General features: G+C 37.8%; 1 protein-coding gene across 1 annotated transcript; it reads right to left on the bottom strand.

The window, feature by feature from the left end:
* Window positions 1-11,017: 11,017 nt before the first annotated feature.
* LOC129433606 (lysoplasmalogenase TMEM86A) lies at window positions 11,018-24,627 on the bottom strand. The gene is made up of 3 exons (XM_055192246.2): window positions 24,448-24,627; window positions 19,654-19,918; window positions 11,018-18,211 (listed from the first exon to the last, which is right to left on the bottom strand). The coding sequence occupies exons 1-3, from the start codon at window positions 24,466-24,468 to the stop codon at window positions 17,784-17,786; spliced, it is 714 nt and encodes a 237-aa protein (XP_055048221.2). The 5' UTR covers window positions 24,469-24,627; the 3' UTR covers window positions 11,018-17,783.
* Window positions 24,628-25,157: the final 530 nt, after the last annotated feature.

Below are 25,157 nucleotides of genomic sequence, written 5' to 3'. Positions count from 1 at the left end.
GTCTTTTGCACTGGGCTTGTATCATGGAGGGTGATGTGCATCTTGAGAGATGGTATATAACCCACATCATCACTGTCGTAAGCAAATGCCTCACATTCCTCTCGCAGAACTCTCCTTACCGCCTCTTGCTGTCCCTCTGAGAGATGGCAGAGATCCACAGGTGGGTCCCATGAGGTAGGTCTATTTTGCTTGTTGTTTGGCTGTGGTGTGCAACTTGCCATGTTAGATTTGAGATGTGTACTCTCCTTCATTTCAGATGTTGATACCTTTCGTTTAGGCTGAATGGGGGCTGAATACACTGTTTTGACAGGTTCCAGGTGTCCAATTATCTGATGACGGTCCAGGTAGATGGTGTGGCTGGTCGTGTTGGTCACAGATATCGGTATGTATGGCACTCTTCTCTCGGGGATCTTCACCAGTACATCACTGTACATCAGACCTTCTGGTTGAGGGTTGAGCAGGTCATGCGAAAAGAACATGTGTTGACCTCTGGCTCGTGAACTCACATGTGCCCTTAGGTAAACAGTGGTGACTTGGCTAGCTGGTAAGGAAACTCTCTTTTTACCAGTACGAACCACACCAGCCTCTGAATCTGTCTCATCATTTTGCACTAACTTAACTACACAATGAGCAGTTTTTACAGTTATGGCGAAGGCTTTACTCACTTGGTGTGCCAACTGTCTTTTTTCACATTTGGTTTTTCCTTCGTTTCTATTAATGAGAGCTTCAATGACGTTATAGCCAATTATGGGGTCACTGGCAACTGCTGGGTCGCTTGACACAAGTACTGGCACCTGTAGGTCATCAAATGTGATGGGGTCACTACCTAGTCTAAAGCGGACTTCAATCCAACCAATATATGGGATGAGCGTGTCATTCGCAGCATAAACTGTCAGTGTCTCATCCTGCAACAACTCTGATATTGGCCTGACAACGGTGTGGGGAAGATGGCTCCTTCGCCAGGGGTCATTCACTATGCTGGACTGTGCTCCAGTATCCCACAAGGCTTTGACTGGGTGATCGTCGATAAAACAGTCCATCAAACATCTACTTCCTACAAGGCTTACTAACTGAGGCTGTCGTTGTGAAGGTAGGTAATTGATCACAGTTCCAAATGTTGAGGCGTCTGATGCTTTTTCTTTAGTGGTCGTTGGTGTTAACAGGGACGGTGAAGGCTGCTCGTTTTGGGACGCTTCGCCTTGGACTACTAGTGGTCCCCCCTCAGTAGTCCCTGCCCGTTTCCCGATGTGATTCTGCATCCACGAGAGAAGTGTCCTTCTTGGCCGCATTTGAAACAGTGTGAACAGTCCTCACCAGTTCCTTCATCCCTGCATCTTTTGCAGCCTTTTCCCCTTTGTCTTTGTCCATGAGGCCGTGGACTCGCTTCCATTGCGGCCAGAAACATTTGTTTCATCTCCTTGCGAAGTTCCTCCAAAATCTGCTGTGCATTCATGCTGTCTGGCTTAGTTTCGTTCCCTTTTACTGCTTTGATTGTCGTTGTTGAGTCTGACTCCTTAGGTTTAGAGTGGCTCTGGGTAGGTGTGGATTTAATTTGAGAGTCCAGCTGGAGCTCCTGCACCTTGGGAGTTTTACCCGCCGTGGACCTCTTCCGTTTCTCTTGTCTCTCACTTTCAACCTTTGCCGCTTCATCCACCCTCGCAATCAGTTCTTCATCTCGTATGTTCACATTGCTGAGGTAGGGTAAGATTTGGAACTTCACAGAATCACTAAGCAGTCCAGTCTCTATGGAGCGGAGAAACTTGCGTTGGATTACGGCTTTGCTGTATTGCTCATCTGTATCTTCGTCCGCTGTTTTCCATAACAGTTTCTCTCTAAGTTCTATTGCACGGAATACAAAGTTCAGAGCAGTTTCTTTGGGATCTTGGGAGATGTTAAGCAGCTGGTGATAGAGATCTGTGGAGCTATCTACCCTGAAGTGACCTTTAAGGATGGTAAGGAGTGTGCTGAGGGTTAGCCCCCGTTTAATCTCTAACATGTCCCTCAATGGCAGCCCTGGACTGACAGCTCTGATTACAGCTTCCACCACTTCAGTCTCTGTGTGCCCTTTTTCTAGCCCCATCTCAATCTGACGGACTAAACTGAGGTACGATAATTTATCTCTCTGACCGCTCTCTCCAATTTGTCCACAGATTTTAAACTCCCTTCTTAATGTTACTTCAGACATTGGGTGGGTTGGCACTGGTCGGCTTCTAGGTGAGAAATCTGCAGCTTCAATAAGAGGGATGTATGGTACAGATTTTTTTTCAGTTCTCTTTTTCGGAGGTGGCTCTACTACTGGTTCTCTGTCATCCTGACTGTTCTCTTTGGTTTGTCTCTCTATGAAGGTTAGTAGGTTGGCACAATACTCACGGACTACATCACTTTCGTTACCTTCCTCAATTTCGTCCAGTGCACTTTCCGCCATTTTGATGAGCGCCCTCCGTGGTTTGCTGTGGGACTCTTCGCTGTCCAGGCCTTTACATTTCAGTTGCCTGCAGACATCCATGAGATCCTCCTTCCCTAGCTGCCACAGAGTTTCACTCACTTTATCACGCGGGTCCATCTCACTGCGCTTTGCTGAAGGCTTGACTCGTTAAGAGGGAGGGAAGTTGATGGTCACTCTATCGCCCCCTCCTGGCTGGCTCGCCAAAATATGTTACACTTTTAAGAATGAAGCGGAGTCCATTCCAATGCAACACATTTAATTCTGTAAAAATACAGGAAAAAACACATTTAATAAGGAGCACTCCCCGTCTCACGTGTACTGAAGCTCATGCACTGATACTAACACACTGCTTCTATGAGCCTCATTGAGTGATTCAGTCATGTGTCTGTGAGAGCGCCCCCTGCTGACAAGCCTGAGTTCAGCAAGAGCAACTACATTTAGAACAGTGCAAAATCACCATACAGCATGTCACAAACCTGAAACTGTTCACACACAGAGATTATAACAAGTTTAAAATGTAAAGAGGGGGGGCAATAAGAACCTGCCTAATTTAAACACTCAGGGCTACATAACCAATAAGTTATACACTTAAAAAAATAAACCTCATAAATCCTGTCATTCAGTTCTGTTTTTATAACCGGTCACTGAACTCTTTTCGCTTTTACTCAGATCGTCTCAAACCACCTCAGGGCAACATTAAGTTTGCTGTGAAGAGATGGTATCACCATAAGATGGAAAGCTTCATGTGACAACGTTGGCATAACGGTGACCAACTTCATATTCGAGCGGCGCGTGACTGGTAGGTAGGTCATGGTTTAAGGTGGAGGAGGTGAGCAGTGACATGACCGTGAATGGTAAGATGAAGAAAGGGAGGCCTTACCAATACAGGATCAGAGCCAGGTGTACATCTGTGTTTCAAGACAACCTGTTAAACATTAATGAATTTACACTGTTTAAATGACTGAGCACTTACATGTTGAGTATTAAAAACCCTCAGGGAATTCACTTTACACCTGTTGTTCTTTACGATACATCAAAATAGTTGATTTAACTCTTATTTAGGAATAACTATTTGCAGTATTTGGCACCTGACCTAACTCAGTCAATATTAAGACATCAAGGTTATATTTTTACAGAACGTAGGCTACTTATGTGGGATGATTTTATGGAGAAAACAGTAAATAACACACACACACACACACACAAACAAAAATGACTTTAGCTGGGTTTTTACATTTCTATGCTCTTCAATACTCTGTAATAATAAAGGAGATCAGACACCGAGTACATCCAAAGTACATTCTCTAACTACATATTAGCCAAAGATCCCATTGTGAGTCCTGTGGTCTCTTTACAGGAAGCTCCTGGGCGAACACCTCCTCAATCTTTCATTCATCCAGAGTCGAATCCACAGCCAAACCATAAAAGTTTTGGTTTTGTCATCACCAGGTATTCCACTAGTGTAAGAAAACTTACCCATAACACATACCCAAATGCTTAGTAAATCTGACTTTCAGATGTAATAAATAGACACTACTCTACAAGACAAGACACAAGATTTTTACACTTTTAAGAAATCCTCAATTAAAAGGAATCTGAAATCTACTGAGCGCCTAAGAGGACATGGAGCAAAAATTAATTAAAGTTTAGTAAAAACTTTCATGTGCTCACGCGAAACCTTCATGTGCAGAATTAATAAAAAAAGTTAAGGTCTGCGTACACTGCAAAAACGTTTGTGTTAATTTTTTACACATTGTGTGTGTCATGCAATTTAATGCGTTATTTCATGTTAAAATAAATGAAAGGGACAACACAAGTTGTGTTAAAAACAGTGATGGGAGTAACCGTTACAATTAATTCTGTCCCTGTAATTCCACTACTTTTAGCAGTTATAAACATGTAACGAAGTATTTTTTTTAATCAAGTATACAATTAGTGAAATTTAAATGAGTTGGTTACTCACGTTACTCTATTTTGTGATAAATGAACACTTGCAGACAGACATTTCTGATCTAACGTCGCAGGACCATGGGGGGCGGCACAATGAATAATAACACAGAAGGTGTGTTAGTATAGGGACGACTAACACACCGTCTGTGTTAAATTTCACTAATTGTAACTGCGTTACTTGATTTAACAAAAAGAAATACTTCGTTACATGTTTATTACCGCTAAAAGTAGTGAAATTACAGTAACAGAATTAATTGTAATGCATTACTCCCATCACTGTTTTTAACACAACTTGTGTTGTCCCTTTCATTTATTTTAACATGAAATAACGCCTTAAATGGCATGGCACACACGATGTGTAAAAATGAACACATCATTTTTTGCAGTGTACGCACGTGAAACTATCGCGTGCACATGTGAAAGCAAAAGTTTAATGTGCGCACGTGATGAGTTTCACATTTATTGTGAGCACATGAAACTAAACGTTAGATTTTTTTTACTCCAATGTCACCTTAGAGGCTCGGTAGAAATCACATAATTTTGAAATTATTTAACTAATCTAGGACTGTCCCTTTTGGTAATCATTTTGGTAACCCCTAAAAAAAATTTTTTAATGAATTTTTTCTCTTAAATTGGTTCTAATGTGTTTTGTATAATGGATTTTATGTTTCTGTGAAGCGCTTTGAGATGCAACTTTTAAAGGTGCTATATAAAAAGTTTATTATTATTATTATTAATGGATAATGAAGTAATTTTATATTTTAAATATAAAATCACTTGATTAAAAATCTAAATTTTTTTAGTACATAGTATCACATTTTTTAGTACATATAGTATCAATATACATAGCAGAAACTAACGTAGGGCCACTAAAACTGTATGGCCCTGAAGTTTGTTTTGCAAGGTAAGGATGTAAGACCCATATGGCAAAAAAAAAAAAATATATATATATATATATATATATATATATATATATATATATATATATATATATATATATTTAATATATATATCATTAAAAATATACAAAAAAATATATGTACTGAAATATATTTTGAAATATGTTTTAAAAATTATTATTATATATATTATATATTATATGAAAATTATTATTTAAATTGGCCTAAGAATTTTTTTCTTTTGCATGTGAAAGGATAGTTACACGTGCGCACGCGAAACTAAACTCGATAGTTTCACAAGAGCACTCGATAGATTCATGTGCGCACGTGATAGTTTCATGTGCACACGCGAAACTAAACTTTATTTAATTTTACTCCATGTCCCATTAGGGGGTCCATAAGTGTGAATTTATCTCCCTAAAATTTCTTGACAAAAATACTTTAAATGTGCCTTGTTTTTGTGTTTCATTTTCAGACAAAGATGACCAAAAACGAATCTCATTATAAAATCATTATATAAGAGAAGTAAAAATTCTCAGATGTTTTGCAGATTTCATTAATGATTAAGTTCAAAGGCATGTCATTGAGGACTGGAGTCTACTTTAAGTAACATTTTAAAAAGTCACACCAGAAAATGTGCCTCTTACCACATGTCATTTATGTTTCTTGCTTTAGGGTCTTTTAAAGGAAAGTTCAACAGATCATGAATGTCTGTAAAGGTCTTGCTCACATGATCCAGTTGTTATTGTCACAAGTGTTGTTTTGGGTATTTGCAGCCGAGACAATCATCAACTTTACAGTTTGTATTACGAGTGCACAAAGCTTTGTACCTGCGGCAGTGAGGTCAAACATGCTCTGACACGCATTTACATAACACAAAGCAATTTTGTATTAAATCAACATGATTATTGGACGATAGAGCTGTTTAAAGGGATAGTTCATCTAAAAATTTTAATTCTGTCATCATTTACTCACTCTTAAGCTGTTACAAACCTGTATACATTTCCTGGTTCTGATAAACACGAAAAATATATTTTTAAGAAATGTTTTGTTCATGAGCCCCATTCACTTCCATAGTATTATTTTTTCCTATGGAAGTGAATGGGGCTCATGATTGTTTTGGTTACAAACATTCCTAAAAATATCTTCCTTCGTGTTCATCAGAACTAAGAAATGTATACAGGTTTGTAACAACATGAGAGTGAGAAAATTATGACAGAATTTTGATTTTTGGGTGAACTATCACTTTAAGGAGTATAAGAGGTGAAAATTGGACTTTGTATTTATGTAACCTACCAAGACAGAAATGTACACATAACAAAAAATGATGTACATCTGCAATCCTCTTTATGACCACTCGAGGGACTATTAGGTTTTGATCGAAATTTATATTCTGCATCCGTCAGGATTTCTTATCTGAATGCAGCTCACTGTGGCCAACCTGAACAAGTCTAACCAAAAGCGGCTCTTGTTTTTAGTTTCCACACAGGAAATCCAAATCTCTGTTTCATTCATCTTGGTCTTACAAGATTTAGACGTATTTACACAATTATAGACATAAAAAGCCCATGGCACATTATTCAATCAAGTTCACTTAGTAATTGACAGCATGATGCAATTGTTCCTCTCCAACCCATACAGCAAAAAAAATATTTTCAAATACAATTTAAAATATATTTTAAACAAAAAATATATTTGCTGAATATATATTTTGAAATATATTTTCAACTGTAAAAATACTTTTTTTTCCGTAAGGGTTGTAAAAGTATAAATGTATTTGTTGCCCCTGAAATACATTTTGAAATATATGTTAATATATGAAGGTTAAAACTAAATATGCAAACATGTATTTAGCATATATTCAAAACATATATTTGGCCAGAGAATTTTTTTGCCATATGTGAACCTTCATGATTTTATGGTTAAATTACACTTTTTTACGTCAATCCATCAGCATTTAAAGGGCACATATCCTGAAAATCTGACTTTTTCCCCATGCATGTTTAAGTGCTATAATTGGGTCCCCAGTAGAGGTCTTCACGGGTCCACTTAGATCCGAAAACTCGAGGTCTAACCTGAGACCCGATCGGGTCTAAAAGTTTCACATGTGCCTGGGACACGGGTCGGGTACAATAATAGCGGCATCGGGTCTCGGGTGATTTAAAATGAATGTGTTTTTGCCAAACGGACCCGAAGAAGGTTCTCTCGGCTCTCGCTTGTGTGCGTCAATGTCCTTTTCCAACCTCTCCTCTGTTTGCCAAGACATTGCTGTGACATTGTGTTGCGGGCGGTAGATTCGTTTTCGCAGAGATAGCGGTTACCTTGGTGTCGTCATCAGATAAGTAAAACAAATTGAGCAGCGGGGCAAATTGAGACCAGCTGGGTTACTTTCTCTTTGACTGCTGCGTGCGGGGCTGCAGACTGCACACACGTCGATGCCATTTACATTCGGGTAAAAAAATGCCACTGGTTCGGGTCGGACTCGGCCTAATTTTCTCAGGTTTGTCTCGGGTCGGGTCTTTCTTAAAAAAAAACATTTAAGCACGTCGGGTTCGGGCATAAAGTTATTCGGGTCATTTTGGGTCGGGTACATTTCTTTGGACCCAAGAAGACCTCTAGTCCCCAGTGCTTTTATAAACCTACAAATGTGAAAAAGATCAACCCAGTAACTTAGTTTTGATAAGCATGTGAAAAAATAGCTCATTGAAATTTGGCTCCCCTTGTGATGTCAGAAAGGGATCTTATTACCGCCCCTTAATCTACACTATCCAACCACGACACTGACATTTAGTGCAGAGAGAGAGAGAGAGGGAGAGAGAGAGAGAGAGAGAGAGAGAGAGAGAGAGAGGGAGAGAAAATAATTCACAGCACAATTGAGTTTCAATTTCAACAAACTACCATTATGGTGATTTGCATTTCATCAGCTCATTTGCATTTTAAAGGACACACCCAAAAACAGCAAATTTTTGCTCACACCTTCTAAGTGGCAATTTTAACATGCTATAATAAATTATCTATATGATATTTTGAGCTAAAACTTCACATACATACTCTGGGGAAACCAAAGATTTATTTTACATCGTTAAAAAGTCTTGTGAAATGTCCCCTTTAAAGGGATAGTTAATGATATTAAACCCATGATTTACTCACCCCCAAGCCGTCCGAGATGCATATGTCCATCATTTTTAAGACAAACACATTTTCAGTTGTTTTAGAAAATGTTTTAGATCTTTCAGTTAAGCAAATGTAAAGTTACGGGGTCCACGTCCTTCAAGTCCAAAAAATGGTGCATCCATCCTTCACAAAATAAATCCAAACGGCTTCACAATCATAAACAAAGGCCTTCTGAGGGTAATGCGCGCAGTAAATCTGTGGTGGCCCAGAGTACATATGTCACATATATGTACATAATATCATATAGATAATTTATTATAACAAGTTAAAATTGCCACTTTGTAGGTGTGAGCAAATTGTGCCGTTTTTGGGCGTGTCCTTTTAAATGCAAATGAGCTGAACTCTGCATTTAATGACAGTGCCGTGGCTGGAAAGTGCTGATTTAGGAGCGGTATTATCACCTTTTGACATCACAAGGGGAGCCAAATTTCAATGACCTATTTTTTTACATGCTTGCAGAGAATGGTTTACCAAAACTAAGTTGATCTTTTTCACATTTTCTAGGTTGATACAAGCACTTGAGACCCAATTATAGCAATTAAAGTCAGATTTTCATGATATGTCCCCTTTAATAACTAGATAGGAATACACAATTTAAAGAAAGTTGTCATATATGCAGCATGCAAGTACAATTTATGACCCTGTCTGTGAAATCATGATTAAAGTCTTTTAATCTAATGATGAGATGAGGAGCATCAAAGTTTGATTTTTTACATTGATTTCAATCTTTGTCGTGATTTTACACTTTCAGTATTAAAGATATCAAAGCTATATTTTCACAGATTGTTCTTTACATTATGTATTTAAAGGTGCAGTGTGTAATTTTTATAAGGACCTCTTGGCAGAAATGCAAAATAATATACAAAACTATATTATCAGGGGTGTATAAAGATCTTTCATAATGAACCGTTATGCGTTTATTGCCTTAGAATAAGACGTTTTTATCTACATACACAGAGGGTCCCGCTTACGTGAAAGTCGCCATTTTGTGCCACCATGTTTCTACAGAAGCCCTTAAAGGAATATTACATTTTCTTAAAAGAAAAATCCAGATAATTTACTCACCACCATGTCATCCAAAATGTTGATGTCTTTCTTTGTTCAGTCGAAAAGAAATTATGTTTTTTGAGGAAAACATAGCAGGATTTTTCTTATTTTAATGGACTTTAATAGAGCCCAACATTTAATACTTAACTCAACACTTAACAGTTTTTTTTAACGGAGTTTCAAATGACTATAAACGATCCCAAACGAGGCATAAGGGTCTTATCTAGCGAAACGATTGTCATTTTTGACAAGAAAAATAAAAAATATTCACTTTTAAACCACAAGTTCTCGTCTAGATCCAGTCGTGATGCGCCAGCGTGACCCCACGCAATACGTCATGACGTCAAGAGGTCACAGAGGACGAACGCGAAACTCCGCCCAAGTGTTTACAAATGTGTTGAAAGAGGACCGTTCCGACGTTGTTGTATGTCAACTGATACTAATGAATGTCTTTGTGTCAGTTTGTTGTTTACAATGGTCCGCAAATGTGCGTTTTATATATGTAACACGTGACCTCCCTACGTCACTACGCATTTACGTTAGGTTGCGCTGGACCGGACCTTGACGAAAAGTTGTGGTTTAAAAGTGTATATTTTTAACAAAAACTGTTAAGTGTTGAGTTAAGTATTAAATGTTGGGCTCTATTAAAGTCCATTAAAATGAGAAAAATCCTGCAATGTTTTCCTTAAAAAACATAATTTCTTCTCGACTGAACAAAGAAAGACATCAACATTTTGCATGACATGGTGGTAAGTAAATTATCTGGATTTCTCTTTTAAGAAAATGGAATATTCCTTTAACGGACAAACTTTTTTTACTAAGTTGTCTCCGACGATGACATGTTTTTCCGGTGGTGGCTATTGTAGCTTCTCTATGCGTTTCAAAAGCGAGGGGTGAGCAGTGGACTGAGCCATTGGTTGCAATTCGCAATCTCACCACTGGATGCCGCTAAAATTGACACACTGCACCTTTAATGTAAATTTAGTAAATGACGTTAGCTGGGTTTTCACAGACCAAGTCTCATGCATATCTGTGGCTGTGTAGTCATGTTTCATAGCATAATAAGTGCATGTAATTCAATACAAGGACAATGGTATCCGGTTGACTGCTTTGTGTGTTCACTGCACTGCTCTGTTCACCCATGAATGAATGAAAGTGATCTGCTTTATCATTAGAGTCCATTATCCATGCCTGAATATTTTAAATTGCATAACCATCATCATTTACTCACTGATTTGTGGAAGTTTCTACTAGTTCCACTGAGAGTAAACGTCTAAGATAGGATACTTTCGTAATGATACCGATTCGGATGTATTTTGCTGAAGGGATATTCCCGTGGTACATACAGTCATTTAATGCCATGGCACGTAATCCCATAATTCCCATGAAGATTTTGGCAAGGGGACATTTTCACACCTCTGCACATTTCTGGTGTCCCCATTGGAGTTTCTTCTTAACATTGATTGGTTGCTTTTAAAAACCACTTCCCAAATACAAAAAGTTTTCAGTTGCATTGCAGTTGCATTTATTTCTCACTTGATTGAATCACATTCATAGCAGTATCACTACAGTAAAGGAGCGCTGTGGTCCTTTAACAACAACGAAAGGTATAGGCTTTGCAACAATAAGGCAAATACATTGAATAGTCTAAAAACAACAGCATTCATTCACAACATAATATTAACTTCACAATGTTAAAGGTCAAAAGTGATATATGTATAATACAGCGAGAGAAAAGAGGTACTCTATAGAAGTTTCCCTTATTGAGTAATATTTTTCACAGACCTATAACCACAATAACCTCAAGAGGTTTCTAAAGATTGAAATTAAAACAGCTTTCATTACCCAAGTATCATTACCGCCATATATTATAAACTTTACAGCACAGGCGTTCATATTGGTCCACCTTACACATGCTGTCCATTATGTGTGATATCCAGCATTTAAATACACAATTTGTAATATATGAAATAGTAGGAACATTACAGTCAGTCACGATAACTATTTATACACTAGCATTGTACAAAATTTTCTCGTAAAATGGAACGGACCCAGATTATATTATCATATATTGTTAGTTAAAGGCAAAGGTGATACAGAATAGCAAGAATCAAAGTTGGTGAAGTTGTGATTGTAGACAATGTCCACAGCAGTGGTTACTCTAAAAACATTCATTTAAATAAAAACAAAACAGACAACAACAAAAATGGGGCACATTTTAAAGTCTAATTTCAATACACAAGTCTTGTACTCTGAAGTTCACAAATCCCAGAATCCTTTTAAAGTAATTCATCCAAAATAATGGATACGTCAACAGAAATGTATAGTAATTGTACAGGTAGTTAATTCAATACTGTAAAAAAAATATTTACTTAGTATTTGTATGTCATATTAACTGTGAAGCCAACTTGGAATCAAGTGTGTTTAGCAATATTTGTGACCCTGCCTGTGAAAACCCAGCTTAAGTCATTTTTAGTCATATATATAAAATGATCCTACATAATATAAAGATCATTGTGTGTAAATATAACCTTGACATCTTTAATATTGACTAAGATCATATCGCATGTGAAATCAAACTTTGATGCTCCAAATCTCATTGTTAGTTTATAAGACTTTAGCCTGGATTTCACAGACAGGGTCACACAGGGAAATTAGGGTGTATGAGGATTTGGATGCTGCCTTAAGCCCGGTACACACATACAAGAAAAATAATCGGGCTGAATTTGGGCCGATTTTCACTCTTACGACAATACTGCGCAAATTCACAATCGTCTTCGTGGTTGAACCGATTATCTTATCAGATTTACATGTTGTGCGTGGTGTGTTAACTCATTCCCTGACTGGGGTTTTTTAAAAAGTTACCCGCCAGCATTTTTGGTGATTTTCACAAAATGCCTTCCATATTTATCTTCTATAAATATATAAACATACAAATATATCAAATGAAAGAACAGACCCTCTGCTTTCAAACAAACAAAACGGGGGAAAAAGTTGCATCCTATCCTCATTTGTTCTCTTTTTTTAACCTATATGGGTAGGTTACTTCAAAAATACCAAATTTAAATTAAATACCAAGCTGAAATAATTGCATTTTTGAAAATGAATTTTGTTAGCGATTAGATTAAGAACGGTTATCAAAACATACATGGAGTTTAAAATTAATTAAATTCGTTTTTGCTTCAGTTTTAAATAAATTGGGTAAAGGGGGTCGCATACAGGACGTGCAGCTCAGCGCCGCGCCGTTCTAAAAAACTCAAACACATTGCTTTCTATGAGTATACGCACACCGGCGCCGACAGGTGGTGCCTGTCCGCGCCGCCCAGCTACGACTCAGAAAGTTGCTCAAATCCCTGTCGCGCCACTCACATAGTTTAACATAAATAACATCATATTTGTCTCAAATCATTAACGATTAACATTGGCTGCTAACGTATATTTAGCATTTTGAAGTAGACGCTATCTGACGAAGGTTGCGCTATTTAATGTGTACTTCTGGTTTACTTCTAGGGCAATACTTCCGGGTTTAAAAAATTGCGGAAGGGCGCTACCTGGTGGATAATAGTGGTATTGCGGAAAGACGGAAATACACGTCATTGGCGGGGAAGCGTTTTCTTTTGATTGACGAGATATCTTGTCAATGGCGGCGAAAGAGTTAAGAGCGCCAATAAAAGTGGATAATATAGCGGAAATACAAATTATAGTAAAATCTCGTCAGGAAAGCGTTATTTGCAAAGAAATGTTTTCTCTTAATTGACGAAATAACTCGTCAATGGCGCGGAAAGAGTTAAGAGCGTCTGAATCTGCTCTGAAGCATGTCGGAGGCCCTCCGATCGCAAATCAGAAATATTCAACATGTTTAATATTTACGACCAGAAATCTTATTGTGTGGGGGGAACCTCGAGGACAACTGCGCACGCACGCTGTAGATTATCACGTGAAACCAAACGATACCCAATCAGAAAGCGAACTGATGAAAGACGAAACCATAACAACCGCAGTCATGGCGTATCAGGCACACTCCAATGTAAAAAGCAGTCAATGTAGTATTTCAGTATTTCAATTGCTATAAACTTTTAAGTCTAATGTATAAGTATTGACATAAACATGATGAAAGGGTCTTAGCTGAACATAAAAATATCTATGTATGACATATTACATTTCTTATGAGGAAAAACTTTTAACTTTAACATTATGGATGCGACACACATCTGGTACACATGATGTCACAAAACTGCAAATATCTGTAAAATTCGATGAGTGGTTTATATACAATAAAGTACAGAGTGAAGATTTTAGGAGCAGATCTGTTTGTTTGTCACCAACGTTTTTCATGCTAATGATGACCTTTGCATGAAATTGTCCAACAGCTTTTGTTTCAGCGATGTGTTTCAGAATCATGAGAAATGGTGAGATTTTGTTGTCCCGTTAGCTTTAAAAAGCTTTTTAAATCCTACACTACACATTTACAATAAAATCTCGTAAAAGGTTACTATTCGGGCTGTAAAGTGTAAATTGCAAGGCTTAACAGAAGAGAGAAATCCAAAAAAAACCTTTATCCACAGTGTACGAAACCATATTGCACACCATTAAGTGTCAGGAAAGCAATAAAGAGATTAACGAAAAAGTGCACGAAAAGTTTACCAAGCGAGTTATTCCTTACTATAGTCAGCTCTAGGATGACTACACCTAAACCTGAACAGACTCTTTCACCCCCCACTTCGACTCTCAACACAAAAGCATCAACCTCCGAATGCTGACAGAGGCTGTAAAACAATCGCGTCATTTGAATAAGGTCACGGGCCAAAGCAAAGCCAGATGGACAGGAGATCTTCCCAATGCCAGCATCTGTCTCCCCATGCACAACATCTCAGTGATGGAGGCAGTAGGCACCTGTTGTCCTCTTTGGAGTTTGCATTTACACAAAAGAGGAAACCGGGGGAGGTTGTGTTCCACTGTGTCGAATTCCAACCATCTGGGAGGTGACAGCAGGTTGCGAACTAAAGAGAAAAGAAATTCGATACAACAGATATATCTACATTGTAAAGGCATCCACAGTGCCCAACTACCTTCCTTTTTGTCCTTAGGAACTGTCTGTTAGACCCTGAAAACTAGCATAATGTCAAAAAGTCAAAGGCAAAATTTTGGTGGTCAGTCAAGCCCAGACCTTCACAACAACACAATTGTTGCGCAACATACTGTTGCATTAAAAAGACATACTTCTTTGATGACTTAGCAAGTCACGAACGCTGCCTAAGCTGAAATGTTTTGCTGACATTTGGAATTAAGTAAATGACCTACTGAAAAATCCAGCTAAGACCAGCATAAGCTGGTAGCTGGTTTTTGCTGGTTTAAGCTGGTTCTCCCAGCCTGGCAAAGCTGGTGGGTCAGCTGGTCTTCCAGCCTGACCAGCTTAGTCCAGCATAAAAAGTGACCAAAACACAGCTTGACCAGTTTAAAAACTGACCAAAACACAGCTAGACCAGCTTGCTACACCAGCAATACCAGTTAAAACCAAGCTGGGAAACCAGCTAAAACCAACTCACCAGCTTATGCTGGTCTTAGCTGGATTTTTCAGTAGGGTGTGCTAAAATAGTCCAGTGTGTGCGTGATTACAGCGGCAGTGACGGTGAAGAAACGCGAAGTGAACGGAGAAGAGAGTCGGGATGCCACGTTTAATTTTTTACGCAAATGAAAACGAGGCTGCAAATGATAGACTCTTCAAAAGTTTCCATTTACAAAATACAAACACAACAAATTTCATCGTTATTCGTTTGAAAATCATCGTAAAAAAAATCGACATAATGGATAAATGGATTTACGGTGAATTTAAAGAAAAAAATCGTTCTGTTTACGTTTAATTATGAAATAGAAATTTTTAAAAATTTTCCCAAACTTTTGTTGCGAATCAATAACAGAACGTTACAGTGCGGGTCAGCACAGCGTCACTGTAATATACGCTGTTCAATATGAAAATTGGATCTACTTTAAAAAATACTTTAATTGGTAAAACTTAAAAAGGTATGTTTTTAACTTTAAATGGACACTATTGTTTTTTTTTAAAAATGCTATCTCCGGGTCTGGCGCTACCACTTTTAGCATAGCTGAGCATAATTCATTGAATCTGCGCAAAAAAATAACCAAAGAGTTTCGATATTTTTCCTATTTAAAACTGTAGTTACATCGTGTATTAAGACCGACAAAAAAAGTTGTGATTTTCTAGGCAGATATGGCTAGGAACTATACTCTCATTCTGGCGTAATAACCCCTAGATATGTACACTAGATGTCGCCTTGGCTACGGCAGTTCATTGGACCGAATGCCGCCATCTTGAAACAGGGGAATCCCGCATCAGCGTCATTGTAGGCAATGGTGGAACAGAAATAAAATCACCATAAATCGTCGTGAACGCGATTTTATTGGTTTTCTTTTGGTTCGTTTCAACAGTCAGACATGTATTTAGCATTTAGTCCAGGAAAAAAATTTAAGTTTTGATTTTATGAAAATTTACTTTTTCTAACTATAATGCATAGTGCTAGTAGCCCTAACATCCAAACGCAGCACAAAAAAAAGTGGAGTGTCCCTTTAAGTAAAAAAATTTAAACTTTTCCCCAAAAGTGAGAATATTTAAGCTGAAATAAATTAAATTAATTAGGTGTTACCAATTAAAGTAATTTTTAAAGTTAATCCAACTTTCACTTTTAGCAGTGTAGCGTTCGCTTGCAATAAATAATGCAATCTGTTCCAACTAGTGTTCAATAAAAGCCAATTCACCACTAGATGTTGTCTTATGTGCGTCACAGTTATATTAAGCCTGCTGTATCGTTTTAATAACAGCTTCAGCTGTGTTTGCCTTCACTTGTTTCCACTAACACATACAGCAGCTGAGTACATACAGGTATCACACCAGGTGGAGTTTCCATCCAGGCTGATTTTCTTCATTTACTATCAGTAAAAGATCAGGTGATGATCCCTTATTAAAAATTACAGAACGAAACGGTGATCAGTTCAATTCAAGTACAGTACACGCTATTTGACTAAACATGCGAATTTTACAAAGCCATTTAAGAAACATCGTATTTCACCCCAAAATCTGAAAAAAAAAATAATGGCGAAAGTTATATATTATATTTTAGTATATTTATATTTAATTGAAATGACATTTTAATTTAAAAAAAAAATAACGTAAACATACTTATATGTTTAATGTCATAATGCAAAAAAATAATATCTTTATCTTTACGTAAATTATACCTATATTATTTTTCTTCTGATTTTGTGGGGAAATATAACCTAGACATAATGTCGCGAGATTTACAACTGTTGAAAAAACATTGCTCTGAAACGTTCACACATTTTCAGGTGGAAATGTAAATGAAATAAGATCCACGTGAATGGATTTTCTCGACAGCTAATCCGAAGCCGATGTTGTTTTTCCAAATGTGGTGTTTCCCCATTTCCCTTTACTAAGATATCTCCCACTGGCAATTGAAAGTGGTTGGAAGCTCGGTACACACCTGACATCACACCCTCTTAAAAAACAATATCTGATACTGTACATACAAAATAATCAGTAAAGCTAATACTTATTTGCGGTTTCCTCATGAACTATTGCACAATGTTGCTGACTTAGCGGAAACCTAAGAGAAAAATAACAGACAATGTCCTTAAATTTCCTCCTAAGAAAGCAAAACTTCAGTCCTTTAAATTGAAAGATTCGTCATATCAGCTTTGGTCACATCTCGCAAAGCATAGAGGCCACCACTTGATGCAGTCTGTTGGGCGTGATGGACTATTTGAAGCCAGCATGTTTACTCATGTAGGCGTGGACGTTTTGTGTATGAACTCAAGTAACATAATAAAAATCGAGACTTTGAAATGACACATCAAGACTACTACGAAGACCTGTGCATTGATTATCGGTACAGCAGCACTAGTTACACTAAAATGTTGGTCATGTCTGGTACATCTAAGGTGAGCCCGCAATGCAAAACCTGAACCACATTGTGTTTTTTCCGGTCCATCCCGAAGGCCTGAAAGTAGCTTCCAGATATCCCAAATCACTCCAGGCTCTTGTTCTCAGGTCATAAGTGCCATGGTTGTAGCAATAATGCAAAATACCTGAAGCAAAGACGTTAAATTCAGGTCTTGCATCATCTTAAAATCGCAAATTCAGACAGGGGAACCACGGATGGACCAGAAGATTCAGCAAGTGGGATTTGAACCTTTGCAGCGGCTGTGGAAAAGATTGGTTAAGATGCGGTTCCTCAGGCTCTTTTCCAAGACACATCAGCATCTTGGCGTTCAACGGCTGACAGAGCGATCAACATCTGTGCCGCGTAGTAAGTCGCCATTATGATGAGTCGGGAATGAGGCACGGGGAAACAGAACTTGTTGACGGCGATGGTGAGGTCGGACACCATGAAGAGGACGGCTCCGAGACACGCCGAAAGTTTCGTCCAGGTCCAGAGGTCGTTGGCGAGCTGGACGCCGGCGATGGCCCTCCAGCCCATGAATCCGATGAGAGCGGTGTAAACGGCCACCAAGTAGGTAAAAGGACCGGAGAGGTAGGGGTAGAGGAGACTGTAACTAAGGCCCGATATGACGGAAATGATCAGACCTGCTCTGAAGTTTAGGGGCTTCATCCCGAAGGCCGAAGAGTAGAGAATGTGGGTGATGGCGAACATTAGCAGTCCTGATAACGGCAGAGATACAATTATCATGATGATATAAAAGATAACAAACATGGTGTTAATAATAATCTTTGTACAAGATACACTGGAGGCCGATGTTAGCTTTGGAAATGTTTTTTCCGTAAGTCATGGAAAATTTAAGCTTGAGTAACTGTGTGGTTCCCAAGGGCATCTTTGGGGTGCATGGCTTGTTCCCTCAACCCAGAGCTAAAAACCTCATTCAACCTTTATGGGTGATTCTCACGAAAGCATTGAAACACCACGGCACTAATGATTTTAGCTTTAAAATGTGTAATTTAGTAACATTAAAAAGCATCAGAATTAACACAATACTGTGTTCTACCTTGCACAATGTGTGATTTCAACATAAGAATTTATAATTCTAAATTTTATCTCATTTTCTGCTAAAATTCTCATTACCGCAATGTGCCCGGCTGTGTTTGAACATGCGTTATGTTGTAATTTAATGACATTAACACAAAAATATTAAGAAAAAAAATAAATGGATGTTTTGCTAGACTACTTTAGATGACATATATATATTTACTGAATATTCATGTATAATAATAATGAAGAAAATTAGGAAAATGATGTGTCCATGCCTGATGTTCTCATCCTCCGCAACACTTTTTGAGAACAGTTTAAGCACACATACAGAATTTTAATAAAGTTTGATTTTGAGTGACCAAGCACATGGACCAGTTACTTCAAGATGGCTACCAGGTAAGATCATTTTTTTACAGTTAATTTGAAATATTGTCTTGTCAGAATGCTTACACGACATTTTGATTATCATTACCGCAACAGATGCTTATTAAATGTTAATTTAATTAATAGAAGCATAATACTTTGATTTTAAATGCATGTGCAGAATCTCCAAATTATGTTCTTTCAGGTTTGTCATGTCATTTTGAAAATATGTCAGTGTTGATGTTTTCTGACTGTTGCGGTAATGAGATTTTTTAGGACTAATTTTTTAATTATGTTACAAAAAGTGTTAAATGATAAGTAAAAGTTTTTAAATTAATGTTCCCATTTACTCCAGACTTTGTTTTTCAATGTCTGGTGGGAAAAAAAGTACATTTAAGCAATTTTTACATTTTCATGCTTGACATTTTTAAAACCAAGTTTTCGTGAGAATCACCCTTATACAGAATAAGAGCTGCTGAATCAGGCATGACAGGCCAGCCAGGCTATCTTGTACATTTATGCATTTGGCAAACACTTTTATCCCGTGCATTCAGCGTATACATTTTATCAGTATGTGTGTTGCCTGGGATCGAACCCATGACCTTTGCTCTATCAACTGAGCTACAGGAAGACTACTAAGTAAAAGACACAGATCTTCTCGAGCTCTTTTCGTGAAGATCATAGCAAACAACTTGAAATTATGCATTCAATCCTATTCTATTCAAATCAGAGCCACACAAATGAATTAACTCACCGTGACTAAAGTAGCCTTGCTCTTGCCAGATGAGAAATGCGTCACCCAAAGCTGAAAATATAAGTCCTGCCAGGATTTTCCTGGCACTGGAGTGGGCACCTAAAAAGCCGATGCCATGGGCTAGCAGGAAAACCCAGAGACAAAAAATGGGCAGACATTTGATGAGGGCACTAAACCAGGAGGGGCTCGAGGTGGGGAGCCACAGAACAAAGTAGACGCAGGTGGCTTTGAAGAACGGCACAAGCTTCGGGCCTTCACTTTTGACCTGCAAATCAACAAAAGCAATGACGTGATATTTATCGGTAGGGAAACTCATCATCATTTCTGTAAGAAGGAACAATGTTAATATAGAATAAAACTTATTCTTTCATCAGCACGTATTAACTTGCTCCGCCCCTATAATGACATCACTTCGGTTGACATCACTAAGGCAGCTCGAGTTTCAACACTTGATAGTGATGTGTCCTAAGGCGAATTATGAATAATTATTAATAATCCATGAATCTCCATTTATGCTATCGGGTTGTGAATGTATTTTCATTTAACAGTTTCCACAGCTTAGTTAACTTCAAATTCAAGGACCTTTCAAGGACTTTCCAGGTCTAATACCCTCAAATTCAAAGACTAAATGTGGGGACACATTTCAAGTGAGAGCAAGGTTACCTTTTAAGATACATTGTTACAGTTTCCTTTCAAGGAAACTCGCGCTGCGTCACTGCGGTGACACTTTGGGGACGCCTCCAGGGGTAAGTGCGTCTGAATGTGTATATCAAAATCAACCAATGGTGAAGCTTATCGACAAAGACAGGATGACGCGGAAGTCAGGAAGTATATCGCTATCTGAAATATTGCCAAAGACGGCATTACAGGGACGCAGGAAGTATGACAAGGGAGACGCAGCGTCTCGTTCCCTTCTCAAGGACAAACAGTTACATACATAACCCGAGACGTTTTCATGTGTCAAACACAACTATGCAAAAAAGCATTTTGGTATGAATCAACATTCACATATAGAAGATATAAGCATTTAAAGTGAACAGTTTAGCACGTGTGCTTAAAAAGTCTAGAATTTTTATGATATTATCCTACACTACACAGGGAATAATATGGATTTTTTTCCACTTCTTGCATAAAATAGATTATCTATTATATATCTATTTATGTATATTTTCAAAAACCTCCCAGGGCCTTAAATTATTTCACTTAGATTCACAAACTTTCAAGGATTTCAAGGACCAGTGGGAGTTTATATACTGTAAAAAAATTCTTTAGAAATTATAGTATTACTGGGTATTACTGCCAACTAGCATTTATGTTATTTACTGGCAACGGTTTGTTTAAAGTTAAATGAACATTAAACGTTTTCAGTCTTTATCTTCTACAGTAAGTTTCTGGCAACCAGCTGCATAATTACAGCTATTTTTACAGTGTAGGAAATAAAAAAGAGGGTGTTAAAATGATTCAAAAATGTGTTTCACACGCCAAAGATGTGTAAGACATTGCAAATAAATAAACTATGAACATTTACACTGATACCAAACACAAGACAACTGGGCTGTCCTTCCCACAGTGCTATCTTTGCTCACATAGGGAGTGTGGTAGACCGATAAGACGAAATTCTGAAAAAATGAGAGAGAATAAAATGATCATGAGATGAAGGCTAGACTGAGATGAAGGCCTAGACTGAGGCACCCTTTGGGGACCCACAGGGTCAAATTTGTCCTTCGTGATTGCACAACTACCCAATTACAAAACAGGGTAAGGTTTGTAACTCAGAGGTCTGTCAGCTGTAGATGTATTTACAGCTTTGCTAATCTTAAAAGGAAGTTGTCAAAGAGAAGTGTGATTACTAACATTTTCCAAAAGTATAAACCACAAAAGCTCCTTACCCGTGCGACAGTCTTTGTGGTAGCCTGCATGGCTGCTAGGTTATTGCCAAGTAGAATTTAAAGGGAAAGTTCACCCTAAAATGAAAATTGATTTCTATAGTATTTGTTTTTCTTGTGGAAGTCAATTAGCTGTGTGCTTACTATCATTTATCTAAATATCTTCTTTGGTCTTCAACAGAAAATGGAAAATCATACAAGTTTAAAAACAACACCAGAGGGAGTAAAGATGACTGAATTTTAGTTTTGGGTGAACTATCCCTTTAAATTCTGATACATGGTTCAGTGCGAGTCTAAGCTTTTAGTGGTTTATCCTAAGGTGAAAATTGTTGGTAAAAATATTTTTTTTTATAATGCTACAGATCTCATTACCAAGTAAATGTAAATATTTCTCAATTGGTCTTGGCTTAGTCTTGGAATTCGCAGTCTGGGTCTTTGGCTACGGGGCAAGTGGAAAAAGTCTATTGTTAGCAAGTGTATATTTTAATCAGATTCTGATGTCCCCCTGCAGTCTGAGAAAGGTCACGTTGAAAAACAGAGACACTAGGAAACAAACAACGTGAGGAGATGAAGTGGAAATCATGGTAGGAACACAGCATGTTTTCTTCATGCAGACTATGAATGCGAGGAGGCACATTCGTTTTAAATGAGGGTCTAGTGGTTAATAAAAAGCTGGTGAACAAAAGATCATACAACTAGCTATTACCATTGTGTCCTTTTGCAAGATATTTAACAGCTGTGATGTTAAAATACAATAGATAATAACAATAACACACTAAATCTGTGAATTTTTAGCACTTAGGATGGTTTTTCGGATGTGGGCACCCGGTGACATCCTGGAAATGGTAAATCATATGCATTCCTGATTTATTAAATGTTCTGTAAGCAATCCATGACATTAAAAATGTATGGATTTTAGTAGATAGCCTACTGTAAATGCTAGTGTACCCCTAAGCTTGACAAAAAATGTACAAGTTAGCCTAAGAAAATATTTATTTATTGCATACAATTATTTGGTCCAATCAAATACTTTCTCAGGGTTTCCACGGGTCCTTGAAATCCTTGAAAGTTTGTGAATTTGAGGGAAATAATTCAAGGCCCTGGGAAGTTTTTGAAAATATACATACATAGATACAGGTCATTGAAAGTGCTTGAATCTATTTTATGCAAGAAGTTTTCTGGGAAAAAAATCCATATTATTCCCTGTGTAGTGTAGGATAATATCATAAAAATGCGAGACTTTTTAACCACACGTGCTAAACTGTTCGCTTTAAATGCTTATATCTTCTGTATGCGAATGTTGATTCATACCAAAATGCTTTTTTGCATAGTTGTGTTTGACACATGAAAACGTCTCGGGTTATGTATGTAACTCTTGTTCCCTGAGAAGGGAATGAGACGCTGCGTCTCTCTTGCCATACTTCCTGTGTCCCTGTTATGCAGTCTTTGCAATATTTCAGATAGCGATATACTTTCTGGTTCCCGCGTCACCCTGTCTTTGTCGTTAAGCCTCACCATTAGTTGAATTTGATATACACATTCAGACACACTTACCCCTGGAGGCGTCCCCAAAGTGTCACCGCAGTGACGCAGCGCGAGTTCCCTCGAAAGTGAACTGTCACAATGTATCTAAAAAGGTAACATGATGTAACCTTGCTCTCACCTGAAATGTGTCCCCACATTTAGTCCTTGAATTTGAGGGTATTGGACCTGGAAAGTCCTTGAAAGGTCCTTGAATTTGAAGTTAACTAAGATGTGGGAACCCTGCTTTCTAGAATGAGAACATGTTTTTGCCCCATCTGCAATAGCAAAGGCCTAAATAAGACAGCAGATGACTCCCAGCCGGATCAGCGCCAACGTTGGCAGCTCCGGTGTGGATCCGGTCCGAAGTCGTCTGCTGTCTGGTTATTTCCTATTTGAAATAAATGTCATTTTTTAAATACCATATATTGGCATGGGTCTCCAAACCTGTTCCTGGAGGGCACCTGTCCTGCAGATTTTAGTTTCAACCTCAATAAAAACACCTGAACCTGCAAATCAAATTGTTTAGGGCTACCTAAAAATTAAAGGCAGGTTTGTTGGTGTAGGGTTGAAAATAAAATATGCAGGACAGGTGCCCTTCAGGAACAACGTTGTAAACCCAAGGGTATAGTGCAGGGTATATGCAGGTATAGACGGATTCATCGGACGCATCTGGACGGAACTTAACAACAATAGCTGAATGTGGCGCTGCATCAGTCATCACTTTGTTCATCAAGATCTGAGGACATTTTGGACAGACATAAATAACTTTGCTGAAACAACAAAGTGAAAGTCGCGTCGCTCTTATTGCAATAACCTTGCACGCGCCTGTATGAAAGAGGAACAATTGGTTTGTCACGAGTGTTGCCACTAAATAAAACCGCTTTGAAAGCGAGAGAAACGCGGGGAAACAACGACAATGCACAACTACAAAGCCCACAGGCACAATGCTGTTATGCTTAATAATGGATCATTAAATCTTTGGATAAATGAACAGCATAATTTATGATCGTGTAGCACATGGTTTGCCGAGGTAAAGTAAACATGAACATGCTGGCCTTGATCACGTGCTCATTGTTATTCCCCAGATAACAGTGCACATATAAATACAGTATACACATATATATTTGTATGACTTTAACAGAAACACTGATAAGTAGCCTATATATTGTCTGTGTGCAATGTATTCATTATACGAAAAAAGTGGTAAGTAGACTCATATAGCAATACGTAATCAAAAATATGTGCGCATTTCCTTAACGTATGAAACTAATACCGAATGTATATTATAATTAAAAAATATAGTTTATTTGGATTATAAAGTGTTATACTCGATTAAATTCAAATTGATTTTGATAAAAGCCTTTAATAAAGGAAACAGACTCACCACAGTGACAGGCGAGACCATCGTTGCCTTAATATCGTTCCTGGCTTTGCCTAACCGGTGGAGAGATGCGTAGAGGAATAAAGCACACGGCAGATTTTACGTCCCTTTGTATGTGAGATTTGTTTTGGTCTTGTGTTTTGGACAGGCCATCATCAGTGGGAGGAGAGAAATCGTCTGTAATGTGGGTGGAGCCTACGGATTAAAAACACACCGTGACGTAGTTCCAATTCCGTCCAATCATAATGCAGGAATCGCCGAGCCTCACGCAAATGCGGACGTAAAAATACATTAATGTTTTCAAATTTACAATTCACTCTATTATCTTTTATTATCGATTTATTTCATATTAAAAACGCAGGAATTGAATGAAAGCGATATTTAATAAACTGTGAACAGTCGACCACACTTTTTACTTGATTTATATTGCCACCTTGTGGAAAAATTCAAAATTATTATTGGTTCGATGGGTTGTTTTTAACTCATTGCACTTTGCTAATTCTTTTACTATTTTAGTTAAATAAATAAATGAACAAACAAACAAACAAACAAGCAAACATATAATCATTTTTGTCGTCCTCTGTAGTATGGTTTTCATTTAGTTTGTTGAACTATAATATTTATATTATTTAGGAAGTTATGGAGCATTAGTGCATTTTGTAGACGTGTAGATTGATAAGTATATATTTTCAATGACAAATATTTAGAATTAG

The sequence above is a fragment of the Misgurnus anguillicaudatus genome, unplaced genomic scaffold (assembly GCF_027580225.2).
Source record: "Misgurnus anguillicaudatus unplaced genomic scaffold, ASM2758022v2 HiC_scaffold_27, whole genome shotgun sequence".
Taxonomy (NCBI): Eukaryota; Metazoa; Chordata; class Actinopteri; order Cypriniformes; family Cobitidae; genus Misgurnus; species Misgurnus anguillicaudatus.
Note: the sequence above shows the minus strand (reverse complement) of the source record. Positions and strands in the feature narration are given on the sequence as shown.